A 19,322-nucleotide genomic window follows, 5' to 3' on the forward strand; every position below is an offset into this window, starting at 1 on the left:
TAGAAAAAAACAATACTCAACTTAAACTGGAGAAAGTGATAACATGGCCCAATTTAGCAACGTTCGTAGTTAATGACTATTTTAAACAACCAACAACAGCAATGGATAAGTAGTGCTAATATTGTGACCTTGTTCTCACAAGAAATAGGTGATGGGGTAACATGTGCCTGGTCTTGCCACTTCAGACTGCATGTGAGGGGTTGACATGACTGAACACATTTCCAAAAACAGTCCTAAATGTATGTCATGGGGGGGATAGAACTCTAATGTGCTTGTAGTACCTATAATCTAGGGTACATGATAGAGCCTTCTCATACAATCGGCATATATAAAATTGAAAAGAGGAAGCAGTAAAACACCAACGTGAAAAAGGGGAAACATCCTGATAAACTCTTGATTAGTTACTAATCCATGCTATGGTGTTATGCTGCTCAGCATTTGGCAATAGAAGACACTGGAGTGGGGCCGATTCACTCAGGAGTTGCAAAACCTGGAACGGTTTTAGCTATCACTGCCTTATGTCTTATACAGCTATGGCCCCAATGTTTGAGAATAATTGAAAATGTGAAGATAAATATTAGAAGTCAGAGAAAAGAGTTAAATTCTGGTGGATTTTTAAGTATAGAGTTAAATTTTAACTCTTAGGCTATGCCACATATTTCATTTTAACTGATGGAACAATAGATTAAAGTTGCCTCTCTCAACATTCTTTAAAGACCACATTTTAAAAATGTTGAGACACAAATTGCAAAGTCAAAAATGCAAATTCAATTTCACAACACATCCTTAGTGATCAGTATTTCCTCCATCTGCAATGTGACTGAAGACATAACAGGTTGAACAACCAAAATACTGGCTTTTGTTATGCTGCAACCAGAAAACTCAATGAAGCTATAATGCATACCAGTTATTAGCAATAATTAAAAAGATGGGAATAGCTACAATATAGTGTCCTTTCTTCTTGTGTGTGTATCCCGCATGTCACACACTTAAGCACAATTTGTAGCTACTTTTGTACCAAAACTAAGCATGCTTACTACTAATCTGAGTGTACATGAGCGAGACAGAAGGGACTAGCAGACAAATAGCGCAATCCTGTGACCCAATCCCACAGGCAGCTGAAGCCATTAACTAAGAAACTTGAATGCCATCCTTCCACAAAAACTTTGGTTGTTGTGAAACCACAGGCCAGAAAGACAACTTAAAGTAACTTCAATATTCCTTCTGCTTGAAACTTGTACATGGTAGTCTCAAACTACAAAGATAACCAGAAAAGCAGAATGTTATTGCAGTGATGTTTTAAATCTCAAATATCCCTTTTAAAACAAAAATGTCTTTTTGCCTCTTTTATAGCACCAAGACCCACCACTACTCCTACTATAAAGAATGCTAATTCCATCACTGTAGGGCTTTATTTGCCCAGCTTTTAGGACACAAGAGCAAAATCATCCATCCAAAATGTTTCCACAAGACGGTTTTTACAGAAAAGCTCCTCAGATCTTAAAAAAATTTCAGGCCTTCCCAACCACAACAGTTCACCCTAATTGCTCAGAACAGCAAATTTCTCCTACAAAATTAAAACAAGAGTGTAACAGAACAAAAACTGCAATGCACTTAACACTTGAGTCTGCCATATGCACCATAGAGGGGCTTAACACTCAAAACTTCCTATATTCTACTGGCTTAAATGTAAGTACACAACATTAACAGGCAGCTAATTACAGCGTCAGATTTAGGGTGGTACGTGTAGCTCTCCTACACAGGAAAGCCGAGCCAGGAGGAAGCAAAACTATGACGTACTGCACCTTAGAGGATGTGCAGAACGGAAACCGAGATGGGGAAGGGCGCCAAATTATGTCCTCGCTTATGGTGCCATATTACCAAAGTCCACCCCTGCTAATTATCCCCGTTGTTTCAGTGGCAGCAGATCTTAGTATAACATTCTGACAGTTAACTGTTCATAAATCCCTGTTATTTAAAACCGCTGACAACCTAACACCCTAATCTTAAAATGTATTACCCAGAAGCTGTTTTGCGAATGAAGTGAATGGTGCAATGCTTGTGCAGGAGTATATTGTTCAGGGTCCCCTAACTGGCTTTGTACATTCAGTGGCAATTATCCAACCACCTCCTTGAGCGCGTGAGGCTGTTGATGGGCTTGCAATAAGGCCAGGAGTCAAAACCTCATTTGTATGACTCAGCACTCCTACCTAGGGTTGTACACACAGTCATCATGACTTGCACATCACAGTGACTTTTATTTGAGCAATTACCATTATCCAAGCACATGTATATTTCTCTTTGAGAAGGATTTATTTATGCAAACTATGCCTTCACATACTTTTAGATGGGATGAAAACCCAGTTAGTGGACTTGTGTGTTCCCTGAAGTTATAATAAAGCAATCATGATCTGCACAGACACACTTGCATTTTCTCTCTACATGCTTTTGCTAAAAATCAAGCTCGTTTTGCAATGCTTCAAAAACCTGCAAAATTATATATACACAGATATACACAGATAAGACAGTGGGGCATTAAAACAAACTACTGTCTGTATCAACCCAAAGAACAAGAAGCCCAAAGGTCACTTCAGTTTGTGGCATCAGTCAAATTTTTTGTTATTCTTTTTTTAACCAATAACAATCTTCTGCTAATTTTACTGTTAAACTTTGGTTCCCTTGAGAATGAACCTTTTTTGTTTTTACTGCCGAAAAGAGTCAGGGAAACGGTGCTTGGGGACCAATCAGTTTTGACCGTTGGCCCAGACTTTGTCAAACCTTGCCTAGGGAAGACAAAAATGTCTTAACTCATTTTTATTTTTTTTGTAGTGTGAAGTCTTGAGATCAGAAGTCTTTGATATCAACAAAGAACAGCATTCATTTAACGAAGTGGCACATAAAAGTTTGTTAACTTGGGAAAGCAATAAAAAGGACATGGCATAATATTAAATTGTAAATGTTGGTTTCTTATTGCAATTTTCACAAGCAAGGAAAAGCTAACTAATCTTGAAAACTTTTACAACAGAAACCCCCAGAATGTTCAAGAAAGGGAAAGTGACTGCTTTCCCTTTCTGATAATTTGGGGGGTGTTTAATGATCACAATTTTCTGCAGGGGTAGAGTAAAAGCTACTCCTATGGCTTACAGATTTTTCATGGCTCTATGCAATGTGACTACTGAAGGAAGTTTTCTCCTTAAACAGTGGATTTATCAAGAGTTGTTTAGAATAAAAGTTGCTAGATACCTTTACCACAAGTTGCAACAGAACCAAGACTTTTAGTCAGCCGGAACTCAGTTCCGGTACTTCTTAGGATCGTGCCATTGCCATTATAAGAGAACAAGGTTCCAACACCTCTTTTTCTAGAAAAAACTGCACTGAATAGAACATTGTGGAAAGACATTGCTTGTATTGTGAGGGGCAGAGGATCAAGTTAGAGTGCACTGATCTGAACAATTACAAGCAATTGTGTAAATGAACTGAAATGCATGCCCAGAAATGAGCATTACATATGGCCATTCTGTATATATATTCAATACTACTCTGTAAGCTATCAGTGGCTGTATGTAATAAAGCAAGTGGTTCTTTTGTTATCTAGAAACTCTGGCAATACCTACTTTTCTCCTCTGAGATAAGCTGAGGGCAGCAAAGTCGTTGAACAAGGATGAACCAGGTGAAGTAAGAGAATCTGGGGGGAAAAGGTTACAAAACGCACAGAGATGTAAAATAATAGTATATTCAAAAATACATATAACAACATTGTTAGTATCAGAAAATATTTTGGCATGTGCCTAAGGAATTGTGCATGTTCAGTGGAATTAACTTTCCCCCTCTGTTAACAACCAATCACTATGCCCTGTAAAACTGTGATGCTTATCAATTTCTTTGGACTTTGAAATAAGAGAGCTAGTTTAGTAGATTACTTGTATAGAGGCTATGTTTTATCAATATCAGCATTTAAGTCCTATTGAAATCAGAAGTTAACTTAGCATTGGCATATGTTAATTGATTCACAGTTGTGTGTGCTTTAAGTTGAAGTTTATCAACTACCAGATACTGCTGCAAGAAGTGAGGTTACAGGGAACTGGGCAGAGGGCCTTCTCGGTACTGGCGCCTGCCCTGTGGAAGGCCCTCCCAGCAGATGTCAAGGCAAAAAGCAACTATTTTACTATTAAAAGACAGCTGAAGGTGGCCCTGTTTAGGGAAGTTTTTAATGTTTGATGCTGTATTGTTTTTAATATTCGGCTGGAAGCTGCCCAGAGTGGCTGGGGAAACCCAGCCAGATGGGCGGGGTATAAATAATAAATTATGGTTATGTCCTCTGCAATCTTAAGCTCCCAAAATAAATGTGCACATCCATTAAAATCTTCCTTGTTTACTTATAAGTGACTCCCATATGGAAAAGAAGTACAACTAAAGATATTGCAACCACATTAAAGATTGAAAGCTTTGCCCCCATAAAAATAGCTTAAAATAAATATTGTTAACTATTAACATAAACATATTGTTAAATCCGAAATTTTTTGTTAAGAAAGTCAACTTCTTACCGTGGCCTGCATAGGGCTTGGCACTGTCATTAAGAAGGCTAGGGGAACTGCTGCTATTTGTCATCCTCTGCAGAAAAAGAAAAAGAAAAATTGCATGGTGAATGCAACAGTAGGGATCATGTGCAGTTTTAGCCCATACACTGAAAATGGATGAATAAATATATGGTTACAATATAATGCTAATCAAAGTGTTAGCTTTCTGTGACTCCACAAATTGGTGTGTCCAAATAAAAAGCTATAGGAAGCATTTAATTACTGGTTAAAACATTTAATATAAAGTCATACCAAGTAAACACTGATTTTCATTTAGCCAAGAACATTATGTAAACATCGAGTTGGATCCAGAGTTTCCGTTCCACAGATGTGACTCTAAACTAAGAGAAGGTCGTGTTGGAGCAGGGGAGAGTTTTGCTAATTCTTGCTTCCGATTCTGGAGGATCCCCTAATTTACTGAAGAGATTTTTCAGGGGTCACAGGGAGAAGGAGGAATCAGTGAAAATTGCTTCCTCTTCCTCTTCCTCTTCCTCTTCCTCTCTCTCTCTCTCTCACACACACACACACACACACACAAAATGCTTATTGGTGAAAGCTGCCTGATAAACTTGTCATTAGCAGGCCTATCTATCTAATTTTCTTAATATAAAAAACCTGAAGGTGTTGGGATATAAGTTTTTCAATAGTCACAGAATTTTGTCCCCATGCCAGGTAAAGATCCATGTTTTTTTATCAAACATGCATTTTACAGGTTTATCAGCACAACCCGGTTTAACACAAGTGAGATAAAGATTTCAGTCCAAGCATTTAAATTTGTTAACATATCAAAGACAAAACTTGTCAGAATTCACCACATCCATTTTCAGTATACCTGTATTTCAAGAACTAAAGGTGCCCTCAAAATGTGAAGACTCCCTATTTAAAGCACCGCATAACTTTTTGAACAGACATGTATTTTTAAAAAACCTGCAATTCCAAAAGTAGTAAATGGCTCCCCTAGCCCCATGCACCTTTACAGAATTTAATGAGATTTAGAGAATCTACTATCATAAAGCCAGAAAATTATCTAAGCCTCATTAGTCGCTTATTTACATGTAAATAAGGCCAAGAAGACTACAGAGTAAACATGAAAGTTTTCTACCATTTATCAGGACTCAATTTACTGCATTATTTTATAATAGGAGGGGGGAAATGAAACATTTTATGAAGGGATCTAAACCACTGGCCTAAACAAATCCCATGTATCAGTAGACAAATATGTATCCTAAACTTCCCTGAATCCATTACAAGTACAGGCAACGACTGATATACAAGTGTTCAATATGTGCGCGACCACACATGCAAGCATCACAGTAACCTGGAAGTGGCTGGGAAAGGGGGTGAAGTGGAGGTGGGGGTGGAAGAGGCCGAGCAGGCTTATGCGGGCTACACAGTCGGGCGTGATGACTCAGAATGCAACCCCCACAAAAATCAGGGGTTGCTTGTACCCAGATAAAAAGAAGACAGGTTCAACAGAAGGCTAAGTGAGATTCCTAAAATTGTGTTAGTGGTATGTGCTACTTTCTATTAAGCCAAGTTGAGCCAAGGGCACTCCCTTATCAAAACAGAGTTGAAAAATGGGGCCTAGAATCCTAATGAAAGCAGATCTTGACTTTAAGAGAGTTAGAACTATTTGGGACTAACAGAGAAAAAGACAAGAGTGTTCACCACTAGTCAGCATATACTGTAAAAAAAATCTGGATCAAAAAACTAAACCACAAACCCTTTTCTTAACTTCCATACAGACACCGCTCAGTTCCATGTTGATCCTTCTGAATTTGTATGATTCAGGATGCAACACACTGTTGCTATGGCTCCAAATAGGTCACAATGGCCTATTTAAATTTCAGGCTAAAGACAATAAAACTTCAAAAAATGCGTATCATTCAGACGTTATAGGCAAAATGTAAGATCCAACATTTAAGGGGTATTATTATTAAGGGGACGCGGGTGGCACTGTGGATTAAACCACTGAGCCTAGGGCTTGACGATCGGAAGGTCAGCGGTTTGAATCCCCACGATGGGGTGAGTTCCCGTTGCTCGGTCCCAGCTCCTGCCAACCTAGCAGTTCGAAAGCATGTCAAGTGCAAGTAGATAAATATGTACTGCTCTGGCAGGAAGGTAAACGCCGTTTCTGTGCGCTGCGCTGCTTTGCCAGAAGCGGCCTTGTCATGCTGGCCACATGACCTGGAAGCTGTAACGCCGGCTCCCTCGGCCAATAAAGCGAGATGAGCGCCGCAACCCCAGAGTTGGTCACGACTGGACCTAATGGTCAGGGGTCCCTTTACCTTTACCTATTTTCTCTAAAACAGCTTTCTACAAATATAGCTCTCATTAAGTTTAACAGTTTTATCCAATCAACACAGAACCAGAAAAGTAACAATTAGCAATTTCTCAAGTTCAATTTCTCCTTGAACAGAGGTATGTTTATTCTGCAATTCTATGTTGATAAAGCAATGCAGCTCTTTTTAAGAAAAAGCAAGTTGTTTCTTTGGCTCTAAAAGGCTTAAAAATATGTAGAAAATGACTGGTATAATCCACAGGTGCAGTGTTGAATCAGAGTTTCAGTGGTCAATGGGACTTCAATATACATGTGTTTCCCCCTCCCCAATTACCTAAAAACATTCAAAATAACCAGCAAGTGAAAATCAGTTAATTCACACAGTTTATAGATTACAATATAGATTATCCTTGCAGGCAATGTAAATAAAGGAAGACCCAAACAATTCTTCCTTTACTTTGGAAGGCTTGCTGTAACATTTAAGACAGCCAGGGAGCTAGTTGGATTGTTAGATGACAAAACAGAAGCTAAGGGAGAACAGGGAGACTGCAGAAAAGCTTAATTCTTTGCATCAGCCTTCACTGCTGAAAATGCTTGACTGATACCCATGCCTTTTCAGGGCTGACCTCTGAAGAATTGAATCAAACAGAGGTGAAGTTCTACAGCTAACTGACAAATACTAAATGCATCACCAGACAGCATTCATGAAGCATAAGGATATCAACAGTTTCTAGCCGATGACTAGGTTCAATCTCCACTGTTGGAGGCATTATGCCTCTGAATGTCAGTTGCTGAAAATCACAAGTGGGGGAGTGTTGTTCTCCTCAGGTCCAGCTTTCAGACTTTCCACAGGCATCCACTTGGCCCCTGTGAGAACAGGATGCTGGACTAGATGGGCTGCTGGGCCTGATCCAGCTCACTCTTCTAATGTTCATACACCCTACTGCTCAAGGACTCATCTATGTGAACATTGCTGATATCCTAAGAAAAGTTCACAATGTGGCAGGAAAATCAACCTTCTTAACTGGAGGACTGGGAAATGGCCATCATAAAGCGGCTAAAAAAACAGACAGAAGAAGCCAACACATTTCAGGACAGTGAGCTTAAATTCTAGGTAAATTGATAGAAAGCATTAAAGTAGAATTATTACTCATAGAGAAGAACAATCCTTGTGAAAAAGAATCAGGGTGGTTTCAGCAAATATATGTTTAACCAACTACTTTTCTTGCAGAAGTTTACACACATTCCAAAATATCAAACATTTCTTGACATCTGCCCTGGTACCTTAGGATACAGGGTGAGTGATAATGATGATGATGATGTTACAACTACTACTACTACACGATGCTTCCTCATCCTGCCCACCCCACCTTGCATGCAGACTCAAGAGTCTGAAAGTGCCTTCTTATGCAATAGGGCCAGGCTGCTATTCCATAAAATCAGAATATTATTTGAAATGCAGACACCATCAGCAGTCATTAGGTGACCATAGAAAAAGGCATGTTACAGAACAGGCCACACTAGAGACATGAGATATGTCATGTGAAAATGAGATGTCATATGAAAGATCAAATTATTTCAAGGATGAAAACCTTTCTGGTATTTACTCTTTCGTAGAGGAAAAAGTAATAATTTCTCCTATTCAGTATTATTAAGCATTCAAATCTAAATAAAATTATTCTGAAAGTTCAGTCTGCACAGAAACATGAAATTAAGACAAAAGTACACAAAACACAAAACATTTGCCCTTAATGCAAAGCAGATCTACTAAGTAGCAACAAGCAAGAAAGCATGAAGTAATTAGCCAATCAGCATAAATTTGTCTTAGAGATCAGACCAATGGTGAATCTGCAACCTCACTGATGTTACTGGGTAGATCTATGAACCAACGTCAGAGCTAGTGACATAGTACACCCTAGAGACTTTATCACAGGTCTGTTAAAAAGCTGTGAGTCTCTGCTGGTAAAGGACAAATCTGTCTGAATAACAAGGCAAAAAGCTATATGGATAAACCAAAGTCATATTGGGAATCTTTGTGTCAGCAACTTAACAACCTACTTTTCTCCTTATATTAGCAGAGGGAAGCAGTGATGTGATGAGAGGAAGAAACATGGCTTTAGTTAAATGGATGATCCAAGATGATTTAGCTTAGCCTCGGGATGTAGTAGGGTACCAGTTTTGTAACATCAAATTCCACCTCGTGGTGTTTTTACTTGATGCAGTATATCCTTCTGTGTCCTTTTTTTCAACTGACTCCCTATTCTAAATCCTCAATGCAACTGTATTTACCTCTCTTTCAGAGGATTTCATGTCCTCTTCTTTAGGGTATGTCCGCACTGGCAGTCATCATTTTTCTTTTCATTTTTAACTGTCACTGTCCTTTAACAAGTCTTTCTGCGTTTCCTGAACACATGTGCATCCTGCCTCTGGAACTGAAGGCTTTTTGCCCGGGGTGTGTGTGTGTGTTTGTTTTTTTTACAAGTTTTCAGGGATAAACACTGGAAATGCACAATTGCACCTTCAAACCCACATGATCTTATTTGCTGAAAATAGGATGTGTGGATGGAAAACTAATGCTATTCTAGGCTGCAAAAAACAGAAGTATAGTGTCCAAGTCAAGGGAAGTAATAGTACCACTCTATTCTGCCTTGATCAGACCACACCTGGAATACTGCGTCCAATTCTGGGCACTTCAATTTAAGAAGAATATTGACAAGCAGGAACGGGTGCGCAGGAGGGCAATCCAGATGATCAAAGGTCTGGAAACCAATCCTTATGAAGAATTTTTGAGGGAGCTGGGTATATTTAGCCTGGAAAAGAGGAGGCTGAGAGGAGATATGATAGCTATCTTCAAATATAAAGGGCTGTCATGTGGATGATGGAGCAAGCTTCTTTTCTCCTGCACTGGAGGGTAGGATCTGAACCAATGGATTCAAGTTACAAGAAAGGAGATTCCGACTAAACGTCAGGAAGAAGTTTCAGACAGTAAGAGCTGTTCAACAGTGGAAGGGGCTCTCTCGAGAGATTGTAGACTCTCCTTCCTTAGAGGTTTTTAAGCAGAGGTTGGATGGTCATCTGTCCTGGATGTTGATGCCTGCATTGTTGTGGGATGGACTAGATGACCCTCAGGGTTCCTTTACAATTCTATGATAGGAACCGGGAGAACTAAAAGCCAGATTTAATATTTTTAGGGAAGATTTTAATGTTTGATGGATTTCTGTATTTTAATATTTTGTTGGAAGCCGCCCAGAGTGGCTAGGGGAACCCGGCCAGATGGGCGGGGTATAAATTTATTATTATTATTATTTTAAAAAGGTAAGGTTAACAAGCTGCCTGAAGGATGGGTGCAATGCCATAAATTCTTAGTTGGAGTGTGTGGGGTGGGTGGGTGTTATATACAAGAAAAGGAGAATATACAGAAAATGAGACAACAAAGGGCTTTAGTCCAGACCAGGGGTCCCCAGACTTACCGGGCTTTGGGCCGGTTCCCACCGCGCCGATCGCGCGGCGGGCCGGAGGGCGGGGGAGTGCGCGCCCGTGCGGGCCAGCGGACGGGGGAGTGCGCACCCATGCGCATGCGCACGGGCGCTTACTGGCGCGGCAGCGCACTTCCAGGTCGGGAAAAGCGCCGGAAATCATTTGTGCGCATGCGTATGGGCCTCCCCCAACCCGGAAGTGCACCAGAAATGACCTCTTCTGGGTCGGGAGAGGCCCATACGCATGCGCACAAAGGATTTTCGGCGCTTTTTTCCGACCTGGAAGAGCGCCGCCACGCTGCGTGCCGTAAGAGCGGGCGGTGGCGACGAGTGGTGGGGGTCGTCGCGGGCCGGATTGGGAGGCCAATTGGGCCGCATCCGGCCCCCGGGCCATAGTTTGGGGACCCCTGGTCCAGACCAAACACACCCAAGCTCCCCACTGTTTAATTCCTTACAAGATTATGCACATGCTCACACATTTATAAAAGCAAGAATTTGAATACTGATAGATTCTGAGATGCAACATGAACTGTGCCTTCCCCCACCACAAATAAGTAGCAAATTGAAATTTAAAACTGTTGATCTGGATAAACCCTTGCACTCCATCTCTTGCTGCCTCTCCAGTGTTTGCAATATGTTAGAATGGATGGGTATAGCTAGAAGCAGTGGGAGCCAAGTTAAGTGCCAACTCCCTTCAAAAAAACAAAACTATCCAAAGCTGTAAGGACTCAAACCAGATGGTGCCTATATGATTACACAAAAAATTCTTCCAGAAACTTATCTCTAACCACTATACAGCAGACTGTCAAACTTACAGCACTTATTATCCCTATGTACCACCAGACAACAAGACGATGTCTTTGTGAGAGGGATGTACTACTAAGTTACAGAACTAGCACTTTTGCAGAGCTGCTGAAGGGCAGAAAAAAGCCCAGACTGAACCAGATGGAAAGTGTGTGTATACAGGTGGTGCATCATCATTTGCACTCTGGGAAACAAATAAAAAAGTCCCCAAAAGTAACCAACCTACCAATGCCTTTTTCAATTACTATGTGTCCTTTCCCAACCCTCTGCATACAGAGCGATCATAAACCAGTATCTGGCTTGAGAATTCCTCATTGGACTCTGTACGTCTCCCATTTCCTAAATGAAGGAGATTCCATGATGAAATTCACATAGGATCTCCTATTGGAGCCACTGCCTCTTACCTGCAGTAAGGGATAGGAGGGAAGATATTCTGTGAACTCAACATCTGCAATGGGCTCCTAAAAACACTGTTGATTCCTAGATTGGTTGGAAGAGTTGATTTACTGCTGCTCTATGTGAAGTAATAAAATACAGCAACCCAGAGTAATCTAAAATTAGCAGAAAACTGCTAGAAGTAAACTTATTTCCTGTAGAAATATTTTTAATCCTTGGTACATTTTAACCTAGCTGCTTACCAAATGAAATATTACCTGCATCATAGGATACTTTGCTTCAGCAGGACTTCCAAACCCATTAACTCCGATGAAGCTGGTGCTGAAGTAGGAGTCTGTAAGACTAGCTTCAGCCAGGGCACCTCCATCCATGCCTGCAACTAAGAAAAAGAATAATAATTTAAAACTATCAGCTTTGCAGACCCTTCCCTGACCCCAGTAATGTAAGAAGCAAAAAGGTTTTACTTCTCAGAATCAGCCCTTTCCTTTTAAAAGTGCCTCTAATAGTGCTGTGAAGCTTTTTTTTTTTGTAATGATCTCTATGTGATCTTTTACATGTGTAATGTAAAGTTTTTACTTCTGCCTGCCTAAATACACACACACACTCTTCTGTGAAACAGGAAGAAGCTGCTGTGGTGGGTCACTAAATGACTATTTTGCAATTTCCTACCAACTTGGGAGTGAAAAGCAGCTGTGCTGGGCAAGATACGAATGACAAAATGCCCTACCACAACAATAGTTATATGTGCTGCATTTTGTTTAGCACAATGTGCAGCCTGAACATATGCTTCTCTCTCTCTCTCTCACACACACACACACCCCTCAGCATCAATATTGCTTTAACCAGGTGAAGGAAAGCAACACATGTGCAAACCTGCTGCCTCCATATTTCAGCCCTATGTTTAATCCAGGCCTACTTGTCCCTATGGCAGCAGGGACGAATAGAAATGAATAAGCGAAACAAGGGCTGGAAAACCATGCACCATGTAACTGGTGGTGCATATGAAATTAAGTAAAGGGTCAGAAATGTGTTTAAGGGGCTCAAGTAGAAATGCACTTTTTTACCACATATTGAAAAAGTAGAAATGTTAATTTTAACTACTAAGCACAGCAAATTAAAGTGAGAGAGCTAATGGCAGGAGGTATAGAAGAGATAATGTTCAGGAAATACCTGCTACTGAAGGTACCTGCTGAAGTGCTGTTGAAGAAATAGGTTTTAAAGAAAGAAAGGGAGACAGATGAGACAATGGAGCTTGTTTTGGAGTAGTACAGCAAAAGGCAACAGCAGGAGAAGGAAACAAAGAGCCTGTTCAGGTGTTATCCCAGTCTCACTCATCACCAAGATTCATTATCCTGGATAAGGAGAACATGTGTTAAAATACCCATAGGCTCTGCCAGTTGGGATACCAGTTTCTGGAAGTGGGGGAGGAGTTATGGTGAGGACCATTTGAACCCATAACCTACTCCTAATCTCATGACAAAGATGGAAGAACAACCTAACATGCCCAAACAGGGCTTAAACAACAGATGGTATGTTCTTATTAAGAAGCCCTACTTGAATCTTTAGTTAATGAAATTGTTGGCTCCATCACTTTTAGCGCAAGTGAAGTCTATAACCGTCTAGATTGAAAAAAAATTAATGTTCAGTTCTGTAGAAAGGTTACATCACACTTAAAAAAAAAAAAACTGAACGGGTAGAGCTGTGAAATCTAGTGAAAGTTCACCAGACACAATTTTCAGGGGGTTTTTAACAACAACTTAACATTTTCAGCACATTAGAGTTTTCAAGCTGAGTAGAGCATGAAAAAAATTAAAATCTTGTTACTTGCAATCCGCGCTCAAAATCTGCATTAATAAATAGGAGGGCATATATAACTAGAGGAAATTGTTTTTCGTTTAGCAGGGACAGTGTTGGTTATGTGGAGCTTACGGCTGACCTATTTCTGCTAGAAACCTCAACCATATGTTTGTATCAAGAGCATTATTTATGTTCCTCAGCACTGTGCTAACTTACTACATTGAGCAAGAATGATGCATCTTATGTTCTTTACCCCACCAATAGGACTGTGAAAACAAAGCTCTTCAATATATCTTATTTTACAAATAACCAGAGCCTGTGTTAGAGGACAGTTGACAATTATTGCTTTTAGATGCCTTAAATTAAAATCACTTCAACAGCATAAGGCATATATCAGTTATAGCCTTTTGAAAAAAGATAAACAATGGGGAAGCATTTTCTCCTAAATGCTAAACGATTGTGTATGTCACCCAAATCCTAAAAGCACAAGACAACTAATATGCTTATACAGATAGGCAGCTGAACACATAAAACAAAACAGGCAGTAATTTTAAGTACATAGCTTCCTATTTCCTTAGTTCCAGCCCACTAGAAAATATATTCTGCTGTTTAAAAAATCTACAGACATTGGCTTTGGTGAAATGCCAGGGAAACAGTTTCATCATTGTGGGCAGCCACTGAGCAAGTCCTCTATGTGTCCTTTCCATTAAAACATGGTTAACATATGGAAATGTTAAATGGGCAAGAGTGGTAAGTGCTATATATTAAACAAGATCAATCTATACAACCAGTAACCTGGAAAATGAATTTATCTAAAAGAAAGCTAGTAAATCTCCAAATGCCGAGAATTCTCATATTTTGGTAGTCAAAAGCCCACACCAACAGGGCTTAAGCCAGCAGTCTTGAGCTATTTCAGTCTTGGGACAAATGTAATATAGAATTCATTTTTAAAATTTTACAATAATGTATGTACGTTACATACACACACCTTTTCTGCTTTTTATATCTTACTCTGTCTCTCAGACAAGTATGCATTCATCAAAATATCTATCTCAGACAGCAGAGCAAGGGTAAATTTTGAAGTTCAGGAGCTCATTATGCCTAGCCCCAAACATAACAGATTCTACTAGCTGAAATGCAACCTTTAATTTTTAATTAGAAATGAGACTATCTTGCAAAGAAGCATTGTCATTTAAATTACTGGTGTGAAGTATGAACCCTATCAAAGAAAAAGAAAGTAGTAAGCTGTCTCTGATTATTTCCCTCATTCTCAAACTACCTCCAGACAAATGTCACAAAATTCCTAGACCCATTACAATCTCATTCACTTGCCAAAGCAAGGAACGCCCCTTAATGTCTCTGGCACTCCAGCAGATGACATCATTACTGTATTCCTGTTCTGAGAAGAGCACCAGAGCTGCATGGCCTTCCCTTACATCACCAATTTTTACTTACTCCATAACCAGATTCTGTGTCACAGTAACCCACGAACTGTACAGAAGAAATCTTTCATTTTTCCTCTTTAACACACTAAGAAGTGCTTTGAAAGGTACTGGGAAGGTTTCAGGCTAAATAAAATTATACTGAAGGCAAAGAATACAAAGGGATACAAATAAGCAACTTTCTCAAGCAGCGTCATGAGTTGAAATACAGGCATCCCCACACTTAGGCACGATCACTCGCACGCAACTGCTTATATGCACGGCACTGGAAAATAAATAGAGTAGTACCAGGAAAGAGCTGGAGAGGCCTCTTGGCTCATGAGGACGTCCAAAGAGGACATCAGTGAGGTTGGAGGCAGTCCCAAAGAGATGAGAGGCGCAGTGGGGCTTTATTTAGGCTGCTGAGCCTCCCTGCCTAACAGCTGATGCACGAGTAGCGCAACAACATACACAGCCACTTTTTTGCACATCCTCCAGCCTCCCCCCCCCCCCCCGGGCTTCAACTCTAGATATTTTGGTCTGGATTGGAGAGAGCTGTACAGTAGGGGAAAAAACTGGTGCTTATAGTCTTCTCAGAGGGTGCTCCCCATTTACACAATTTTCCCTTTTGCGTGTGGGGGCTTGGAACCTAACCCCCACTTAAGTGAGGGAGGATTGGCTGTATATATGCATCAGGGCTAAATATCTGTAACAGCAATTATTGGTCCGCTTATATCTGAAAGTCCCATGGAAGGCCTACTTGCCAGTAAAACATAGACAAGGCATTGCAAGGAATTCATCTAAAGACGTAAAGTGTTCAATCCAATGCACATATACTTGGAAGTATTACGCAACTGCAGTGTGAGCCTCTCCCAATACCAACATTACTTATTAACTGTAGGGTATTTTCTAAACTATGGCACTCAGATGAGCAGTCAGTGAGCTTCATTCAGGTGGTCCAGGGCAGCAACTTCAGCTTCTAGCACAGCACATTACAATTGCTAAATAACAAGCAGAAAAAGCAGTACAAGACCACCCTTGGCAATGTTTAAGTGGTTGGGGTGTCAGGGGTTTGGGAACCACTGCTGTAGGGAGCTAACAGTGAAGATTCAAATATAATACAGTGGAACCTCTACTCACGTACGGAATCCATTCCGGAGGTCCGTTCGTGAGTCAATCCGGGTCGCTGGTAGAAGCGCCGTTCTGCAAGTGCGCATTTGGCGGCAGCACCATTCTGTGCATGTGCAGACAGCGGCAGCCACTTCTGTGCATGTGTAGATGGCAGAAGCCGCTTCTGCATGTGCGCAGATGGCAGAAGCCACTTCTGCGCATGCATGAATCACGGCAAACCCGGTATTTACTTCCGGGTTTGCCACGGTCGCGAGTTGAATTGTTAGCGAGTAGGGGCGGTGGTCACGAAGAGTCGGACATGACTAAACGACTAAAGAACAACAACAACAAGGGGCGGTGGTAAGTTGAGGTTCTACTGTACAGATAAAGTTGATTCTATATAACACATAAATATATTATGTATTTTTTTTATGGATAGGTAAACTAAATGATATGGTGCTGCAGCAGTCATTCTGCACCATACACAGGAGATAAGTTCCATATCTATTTGCTTCTGTTCAGTTCATTGGGGGGGGGGGACCCACTTAGCAGCAACTAGGTCACAGTAGTTCTCAAGAATTCCAGCTGGAAAATGCCAGAAACATAAAAGCAGTTAGATCAATTTACTGTATTATTCTCACATCTGTACAAAGAGAGCTAAAGGATGCTTTAAATTAACTGCATATAAATGAGTATAAATGATGTGGCTGTTAACTCCTTACCCATTTTAGTAGAAAGTGAAACACATAAGCTGGACTGACCCAAATACTCATCCATGCAGGATGAGTAATAAGTACTCTACTTCTTGCAGTGCTTTATCCATTCCAGTCAATGCCCTAGTATTTTAACAGGTATGCTCTATCTGTCTCTTACTGGTACTGAAGTAAAAACACAACATTTACCTCTCTAGCCAATTTAAATCATCTCCTGTTCCCAGAAACCTTAAAAGTCTCCCATTATCTTTTGCAATCAGATATCTTAGTCAGTCCCATGTTAAGTTTGAACTAACCTGTCTAAAGTATTATTAGTCTTCACAGAAGAAGTCTACTCATCTACTCTAGTAGTTAATACAGCTGAAAACACTACCATCTGCCTACCAGTTTTAATTCTATCATCCCTTCTTCTGCTCATCCCCATTTCCCCAACAAAACCAGGCAGCTTCTATTTATTTCTCTACATCAATACTGATTTTCTCTAAATGCAAATATTCATATACATTCAAATTATAAGACCTCCTACTCTGAAAACTCAGTGGTACCTACAATCTATAGTCACTAGCATTGCTATCCATTAAATAAATAATACAGCATTTAGAGTAATTTAAATTATCATCTTTTTCATTCATCTTTGTATTATTTATTACATTTGTATACTGCCATTCATCTGAAGATCAAGAGTGGTTCACAACTTACTACTATTCAAGATTTTCTTGTATTTAGGCCAAGTGACGAAAAATGTAGCATTCTGTACTTAAACATACAGAAACTATACATCAAAACTACTAAAGTAATCACACTTGAACAGTCACACATACTTGGTATGGTACCTCTATCACAAGTACAAAAACTGTACAATCATATGTCTGTTTATACAGAAGACCCAAACTTTCAATGTGACTCCAGTGTAACTGCACATACGGTTGCAACCTTGAACATATACAGTCAAACCTCGGTTTGTGACCACCTTCGTTTGTGACCGCTTCAGTTTCCGACCACCGCAGACCTGGAAGTGTTTGCATCCGGATTCCACGGTGCTCGGATGCGCAGAAGTGATCTGCACAGCGTGCGTGTAGAAGCGCTCTATCGGCATTTTGCGGACGCGCAGAAGCGTGCCTTCGGCGAGCGACCGATTCGGGGAGCGACTGGCTCCGCGGAACGGCTTGCGGTTGCAAACCGAGGTACCACTGTACTGTACATTCTCAAACTGCACCAGAGTAATCAAAATGATTCAATACCTTGCAGCTGCGATAAAACTTGTTTTCATAAAGCAACAAAAAATAGTCCATTTTAAAATTACTTTTAATGAATGTGTCCTGCTTCCTTGTTTTTCTTTTGTACCAATCTAGTGTAATATATAAGCATTATATTAGATTCAGTAATTAAAAGCACTCAGTTTCAAATTATTACACCTTCCAAAAAATTACTTCAAACATGCTACATAAGATTAGGTCTCAGTGAACCTCATTAAACAGATATTAATGTCCTGTCTGCACTTGAGCAACAAACTTTTATTATTTCAGCATTAACCATGTTGATTTTTTAAAAAAATGTTATATACATTAAAACTAACCTTAAAGACACTAAACCATAAACAAAATAGTATGATATAGAACAGCTGCTTTTTAGGTGGTATGCAAAAATAAATAAATAATCAAATTATTTCTCCCTTGGCAACTATTTTAATAGGTGTTGGTCTATAAATACACAGATGAGTCTTCTGAAATCATCCATTTGATAAGTTGAATAATTGTACTGAATAATATAAACATAAAAAGCTAGAATTAATTTCATTCCAGATCCAGGTATTGTACTATGTTTTTAGGTGCATCAGAGCACTGTTTAATATTAATATTTTCTTAATTCAGCTCCAAAGTTCAAGCACTGCTTTTTTTTGTTGTTCTAAAAAACTGATTGGCACATTTCAAAGATGTTCTTTTGAGTTGCTGACACCTTGAAAGTAGTCCTGTAAAATATGTCTCTTTATAACCGAGAGGGTATCATGCAGCTATCATGACAAGACCTCTTTTGAGGAAAGGACAACTCAGCATCTCTGAAAAGACAGCGTAATACAGTAACAACTGCTGCTGCAAATTTTGTAGGAATTCAGCACACAATTACGGATGTGAAATGTAATCTGCACAGAGCATTTGAATCTCATGGCATAGGCTACAACATATAGAAAGCAATAGCTTCTCTTTAGTGGTCAGAGGCTTGTTTGCAACAGCACACAACACATGGCCAATTGCTGTCATGTGCTTCATCTATGCAAGGCAAAAAGATGGCAAGCGTTCTTGTTTCTAGTCTCATGTGGCCTACCTAAGGCTGCAATCCAGACCCCCGGCTGACATTAGCATGGCTTAATGGTGGAAAGGGCAATGCCTCTTTGTTGTGCAGCTTCCAGGCTGCTACAGTGAAGAAGCTTGGATCAAGCCCATTGTCATCAGATGACAGCAGCAGGTCTGGCTTAGGATCCAGTAGATCCTGTGGTGGCTCAGCCCTGCCTATCCCCCCAAATACCAGATTTCAGGAGTTTCTACTGACTACCTCCATTTGGGTGGGTGCAACAGAGTATTAATTGCTGGAGGAGGTCACCAAAGTCAAGATATCTCTGCCCAATCCAAACTTCCTCCAGGACAGCAGATCTGTCTATTATTGGAAACCTCTGGCTTTAGCTTACTAAAAACCAATACAATAAAATGCAACTAATTTTTCTTAAATTGTAACTCTCTTACTGTGTGGCT

General features: G+C 40.1%; 1 protein-coding gene across 3 annotated transcripts in view; it reads right to left on the bottom strand.

The window, feature by feature from the left end:
- Positions 1–19,322, bottom strand: part of PAN3 (poly(A) specific ribonuclease subunit PAN3) — a 55,955-nt gene that overhangs the window by 33,755 nt on the left and 2,878 nt on the right. For all 3 annotated transcript variants that reach the window (XR_009557504.1, XM_035114555.2, XM_035114556.2), the window contains exons 2-4: positions 11,792–11,913; positions 4,545–4,611; positions 3,615–3,685 (exon numbers count right to left, since the gene is read on the bottom strand). Coding sequence is in view for 2 of the 3 variants with exons in the window: in XM_035114555.2 (XP_034970446.2) it covers positions 3,615–3,685; positions 4,545–4,611; positions 11,792–11,913 (260 nt within the window). In the remaining variant the exon portion in view is untranslated. The remainder of the gene's footprint in view (positions 1–3,614; positions 3,686–4,544; positions 4,612–11,791; positions 11,914–19,322) is intronic.

This window comes from Zootoca vivipara, chromosome 4, assembly GCF_963506605.1.
Source record: "Zootoca vivipara chromosome 4, rZooViv1.1, whole genome shotgun sequence".
Classification (NCBI taxonomy): domain Eukaryota; kingdom Metazoa; phylum Chordata; class Lepidosauria; order Squamata; family Lacertidae; genus Zootoca; species Zootoca vivipara.